The 6,483-nt window shown below is 42.1% G+C and overlaps 1 protein-coding gene across 1 annotated transcript in view; it reads right to left on the bottom strand.

Moving 5' to 3' along the window:
* The window catches only part of Frk (fyn related Src family tyrosine kinase), a 132,162-nt gene extending 125,938 nt beyond the window's left edge, over nt 1-6,224 (bottom strand). The window contains exon 1 of the mRNA XM_031347904.1: nt 5,197-6,224. Within this exon, the coding sequence (XP_031203764.1) occupies nt 5,197-5,594 (398 nt within the window). The 5' untranslated portion in view covers nt 5,595-6,224. The remainder of the gene's footprint in view (nt 1-5,196) is intronic.
* Nucleotides 6,225-6,483: the final 259 nt, after the last annotated feature.

Below are 6,483 nucleotides of genomic sequence, written 5' to 3'. Positions count from 1 at the left end.
CAGGATGGAGGCCGAGGGGAAGGCCAGGCTTCCCTCCCACAGGATGGAGGCCGAGGGGAAGGCAAGGCTTCCTTCCCACAGAGTGTTTGCTTCTTTTCCAGGTGATCACAAGAGATACAGAGACTCTCCCGTACTGCGGGCTCCTCTACCCCTCCCATGCACAGAGGTAAGCCATCCTCAAGCTTCGGGGGCAGAGAGAAACCTCATAGGTTTTTTTAGACACTTATGAGCATAAAGTCAAATGGCATACCTAACAAAGCAAATACCAAGTCCCCTAATTTTGCTGAGTTGCTCTCCTAGCAGAACGGGTAGTCACAGAACACAGCAGTGGGTTCTTAAGTAAGAACACACATAAAAGTATGAGACAAAAAGATGAAGTTTGATTAAAAAAAAATAATACTCAGAAGTTCCTCCAGGGTTGTTTGTTTGTTTGTTTGTTTTGCTGTTGACTTTGTTTGGGGCAGCACTAATAGGACCCAGGGCTTTATAAGCATCTGAGGTGGATCCCCAGAACCTATGTTAGAAATGGGAGCATGCACTGACAACCCAAGCCCTCAGGAAGCAGGGCAAGCAGCTCCCTCGTGCTTAGTGGAAATCTAGCTTAGCCTATTTGGTGAATTACAGACCAATGAAAGATCTAACTTAAAAGCAAAGTAGGCAGTAGCTGAGGAACACGAAAGTTGTCCTCTGGCCACCACACGCAAATGTATATGTGCACATACATACCTGTACATACAACCACATGCACACAACATGCGTTCACATGCACACACCAAAAAAAAGGAAATGTTTTATCAGTTTATAACTTTGTAGGCTCCAGACCAAGACAAAGTTGACCCCAGTACTGTGGACCTTAGAGAGCAAAAAAGCGCAAGTGGGAAGTGAGAGGGAAGAGAGTGAAATTGTACAGTCTCAGTGACCCAAGGACCTACTACTACACACCAGCAAGGGCCCAGGCCTGTAACACAGTAACCAGCATATCAGCTGTCTTTAAAAACACCAAATAATATTTTCTAAAGCATCTCCAAATAACAAGCCCTCAAGCATAAAGTTTTGATGGATTCTAGATTGAAAATGTCAAAGAAAAGCAGTCATCTATAAGAGGATCTAGGAATGAATTTGAATTCACGATAATATAAGTCTAAGAGTTAGTTCTTCACAGAAAGAAAATTCTTTAAGAACTGAGCTATTGCATCACTTACTCTAAGACATTCAGGAAACTTAAAGCATGTCTAAGTGCAGTAACAACCCCTTAGTAACAGTGCAGTGTCTCATTTTAACAATAGTGTGCTTCTTGTAACATCTCTACTTCCTGGTATCTATAACGTTGGGGGTGGTTGTTCAACAAACTAAAACCCTCAATTGATTTGCCCCAGTAAGTAATAAATGCAGAAGTGCTTAAACTGTTTTCTTACTAATGAAAGTTAAAATCAAGACATAAACAAACACTACTGTATTTTAAACTAAATAATTAGAAATTAGAAGAATCCTCTTTTTTTGGCTTTCCATTGCCTCCTCATATCCACTAAGTAAATACAGACAACAATCTCTCTTCAGTTCCATTTACTGAACTCGATTAAGTACATTAATTTGAACAAGGTTGAAAGGGAAAACTGAAATATGGGCTAAAAACCTCAGTGAAGGTATTAAGATGTTTTTACATGACCCCTTTGATAAGAAATGCTGTGTGAATCTCTTGAGCATCCTCACTCTGAACACTGTGAGTTAAAATCACTTCTCTTAGTGGAATTCCAGGAGGTACTTTTTGCAACCTGTAGCATTCAGCCAAGTGGTGGCAAGAAGCCAGTACCTGGGTGAAACTTCTGTGTGTGTCTAAAAGGAAACGGGTATCCTGCCCTGGGAAGACCTGGAGCCCCTTTGGACAGTGCACAGGGAAGCCTACTGTGGAAACCTGAGTAAGCAGGGATGGAAATGCAGTTGACAATCAACTCCAAGAGGAAAGGTCTAATGAAAGTGAAAACAAGTGTTCTTGTCTGTAAACCAGCCTTGTGAGTTGGAAAATAACCACAGTGCTTCAGCTGCATTAGTTTGTGTTCCTAGACAACAATCTAAATTAGTCCAGACACTATGCCAGGACTTTTAACCAGAGTATGTTCACCCTGGGATAGCTCATCTTCTTTAAGTCCCCTCAATGGCAGGATTTGTAGTCCAATAAGGATGAGTACACCACATTTTAAAAAAGTAAGAGTTTTCATTCACACATAGTTACAAAATGAGGGAATCTAGGCAAGCCAGAGATCTTACAGAGGAACAGGAGTCCCTATGGTACAATGAGTAAAAGATATTTAAACAGTAGTATATCATGAATTCAAGGTACTAAATAGTAACATTAAAGTGTTTGTTCTGATAATGTTATACTGAATATAAAATGCACTTAATGCTTGACACAGAAACAAAGTACTAAGAAATGCATGTAACTATGCATTTAGTGGATGAGAAAAAGATACTTTCTTTTCTGTTTAGCTGTGTCTCAGGTATTACCCACCTTCATGGGAAATAAAATGAGAAAATCTAAACTACCACAGAAATTAAGAGTTCATTCAAGTCATGCGTTTACTCAGTCACTCATTCTTTTCTTTTCCTTAAAGCAAAGTTTTACTGTGTATCTGAGACTGTCCTTGAATCAACTGTATACCTCAGTCTGGCGTCTAATATGTAGCAATCTTCCTGCCTCGGGCTGCCTAGGTTCCTGAGATTACAGGGAAGCACCACCATGCCCAGATGAGAATCTTATTTGATAACATCAATCCTTCCCAACAAAAGTCTAAGTCAGATCTTGCTCTCTAGGTCCTCCCTTGCTTGTTCCTAGCTTCCCTTCCCCCGGCTCTCCCCACTTCCTTCCCCGTCTCTCTTTACGGCCAGTTCTTCTCCTCTACTTCTCTCTTCTTCTTCTTTTCCTCCTCCTCCTCCTCCTCTTCCTCCTCTTCCTCCTCTTTTTCCTCTTCTTCTTCTTCTTCTTCTTCTTCTTCTTCTTCTCCCTCCTCCTCCTCCTCCTCCTCATCTTCCTCCTCCTTCTTCTTCTCTCTCTCTCTCTCTCTCTCTCTCTCTCTCTCTCTCTCTCTCTCTCCCTTTCTCTACCTCTACTACCCCCCTAATTCCCCTCCCCATGCCCTGAATAAACTCTATTCTATACTTTAAAAAAAAAAGTCTAAGTCAATTAATGCCTACTTAGGCAGAAGTTATAGCCTTCTTAATTTTAAAAGTTCTTGGTATTGGAAAAATAATCTCAAAAATCAACAAACTATCCTTTTTTTAGAAATATTAAGTTTGGAATGCAGCAACAATGGTCCATAGCTGCTGCTTGTCACTCTGTTTCCTGTGACCGTAAGAGATGTCCAGCTCAAAAAGAAACAAAAATTATGGAGGAGGCAGAGTGGATATGGTCAAATTATACAATATATAATTCTCTAAAAATTAATAAAAATGTCATATTAAAATAATAAGAGAAATTAATCAGAAAGAAAAATGTCTAGATGAGGACATGTGGGGATCCCCAATGATCGCCCCATAAGGAGCCCTTCTTTACTATAAGCCCATTCCCTGTAGTAGATTTCATTGGAACTCATCACCAACACTGAATCTTTACCTGCTTTCTAATCCACCAGACTCTGCATAGCAATTATTAAGATTACATTTTATCAGGCTCAGTGGTTAAGAGCACTGACTGCTCTTCCAGAGGTCCTGAGTTCAATTCCCAGCAACCACATGGTGGCTCACAACCATCTGTAATGGGATTGGATGCCCTCTTCTGGTGTGTCTGAAGATAGCAGCAGTGTATTCACATACATTAAATAAATAAATAAATAAATAAATAAATATAAATAAATGTATTAAAGTAGAAAAACTGCTGAAAAAAATGTTACTCAAAAACATAATTATCTAGAAAAAACAAAGATTACATTTTATCTACTTCCTAGTCACACAGCCCTAACATACTCACCAATATGTCTGCTCTTTGAATGGGTAAATGGATGAATGGATGCGGCTTAAATAAATTTATATTTTTTTCTCCTTTTATGCCATTATAAACTGTAGGAATGATTCAAATACTAAATGAACTCTCTTGTGCCATTATAAACTGTAGGAATTATTCAAATTCTCTCTGGAGGAAATATTTAGTTTGCCTTGTAGTTACCGAAGGTTTTAATCTGTCATGGGACAGCAGGCATAGTGATTAAATTCAGGGTGGAAAGAACATGTGACAGACTGTATGGTGTAGTAGTAAACACACGGAACGAGGTAGAGCAAAGGCGAGCTACACTCTGCAAAGGCCTCTCCACCACCCAGGCACAACTCCCTAAAGCATCCACAGACTTCAAACGCAGCGCCACCAGCTGGAGAAAAGGATCCAGAACCTGAGCTTGCAGGGGACGTTTCCAATTCAGTCCTTAAGATGTACTCAACAAGCGTTTGCATTCCATTTCTTACAAGGTTAATAGTTGTTTAACCTCCACAATCAGCGGCAGATAACTAGACCTGAGACAAAGAGCAATAATAGCAGAAGTGCTCATCATCAGCCCTCCTTCTAAAATCACTTTTTCAGGATGAAATCTTAATCTACTATTGAAAGAAATAGCGCCATGACTTTTCTTCTTAAAATTTACTGTCTATACCTGGCTATCATAATTTGAGTAGTACACCTCAGGATCCAGGAGTCCCAAGAAAGTTTTCTCAGTTATGATTTCACCAGAAAAAAAAAAAAAACTACTATCGTGTAGTTGTTTTGTCGTCTATGTAAAGTTAGCCCACTTGTGAGCCTACCAGAATAGAAATGGTTGTGGTTAGCTGCAGTAGTTGTGGCATTAGTTTGAAATACTTGGAAAGTTAACGCTAACTAAACAAACAGCCTCAGATTTTAGATTTGAAAGTAGGATTAGGAGAGACTAATAGCTGCCCAGAAATGAAAATGTAGTTCTATTGAAAGTGGGGCAAAGGGAGAGTGTTAAATGGACCGAAGGTGTGCCCACTAAAGTCAAAGTCATTTTAGCAGTAAGCACCTGCGCTGCGCGTTCTCTCTCACTTTGCGAGAAAGACATGTTTCAAATAATAGCTTCTTTCTATACACTGGACTTATCTGCGGATGAGAAGCTGTGGATAGGAAGGAGGGAGGGAGAGCCAGAGCTCAGTATCCAACCCCGAAAGAATCAAGAAAAAACTATGGCTTCTGCTACTCACGGCTCTGCCTGGAGACTCCGGTCCTCCGCCACGTAATTGGAAGGAATGTAGCCCTGCAGCTGCTGACCTAAGCCGGTTCCCTTCTTCTCCAAATGTCTGGCTAACCACCAGCCCTCATGTGAAGTGTCCAAGACTTGGAGTTTGTCGCCGGCACAGAAGCTCAGGTCCTCTGCAGTACGTGCTTGGTAATCAAACAGAGCCACAAAATACTGCCCATGGCTCCTCTCAGGCTCTTGTGACCTGGGAGCCTCCGGGGGACAGTAGGCCCCTGGATTCTCAATCACAACCGACTTGTCTGCCTCCTGGGACCAGCAGGGGAGAAAAGGCTGCAGGTATGCCCAGAGTCGCACACAGACGCTGCCCATGGTGTTCTGGCTTGTTGTAGCAGGGGAGGACATAAACCTCTCCCCACACGCTGTACAGAGCCACCGTCCTCCACCAGGCAGCTTCCAAATCAGCTGCAACTCACCATACCGAGCAGAGCAATAAAGTCTTGCTTCGGATCTCTCCGGCAGATCTGGGCTTGGCCAAGACACTCACAGCTGGCTTTCTGTTTGTAGCTGCTGCCCTGGGGCAAAATCAAGAGAGGACTGAGGTCCCGTAGGAAGGTGCTTGTCCCTGATTGCTTGGGCACCAAACAGTAAGTAAAATAAAAAGGGTTTTATTTAGAGGGACATCTGAGAACAAAGAACCTCTCCCTGTGTCCCAGGAAAAAGTTCCGGAGAGACTAACTCCAGGCAAAAGCTCCCAGCCTGGCCTGCCCCAGCTGCTCTCACCCTGCTTCAAGCCTGCCGCTGAGCCAGCCCTGCTCTCCCCCGAGCTTTCCTTCTTGCTAATGAATAACCAGGCCTTGGAGGTTATCGCCTTTAACATCCTGAGCTGTACAGACTGTAATAATTCCTCCTAACTTCCTGGTTTCTTTTTGTCTGATCTAAAAGGAACTCCCAGGTCAGCTTTACCCCTCCTTCCTCCCACACCCAGGAGAGACCAGCCCCCTTACCAAGAAGCCAGATTCTTAAAGCAGCCAAAGCCCAGACTCTAGAGAAATAGGCTAGCCCAGATGGCTATCTGTCTGCAAGGCAGAGATTTACTTCCTCACAAATAGGAGCAGGATTGTTTTGATACTGGTAGAGAAGAGTTTAAAAAGAGAAAACTGGGTGTTTAGGTACGTTCTGCCAGACATGGGGCAATTGAGAAAGAGCCATTGAGTCTCTACCATTTTTTTTTTAAATCACCAGGAATAGATTTTAATAGCCTCAGTATTTTCTGAAAAAAAGTAGAAAAGCA

Source organism: Mastomys coucha, unplaced genomic scaffold, assembly GCF_008632895.1.
Source record: "Mastomys coucha isolate ucsf_1 unplaced genomic scaffold, UCSF_Mcou_1 pScaffold3, whole genome shotgun sequence".
Taxonomy (NCBI): domain Eukaryota; kingdom Metazoa; phylum Chordata; class Mammalia; order Rodentia; family Muridae; genus Mastomys; species Mastomys coucha.
The sequence above is the reverse complement of the archived record's forward strand: the minus strand, read 5'-3'. Positions and strand labels throughout refer to the sequence as shown.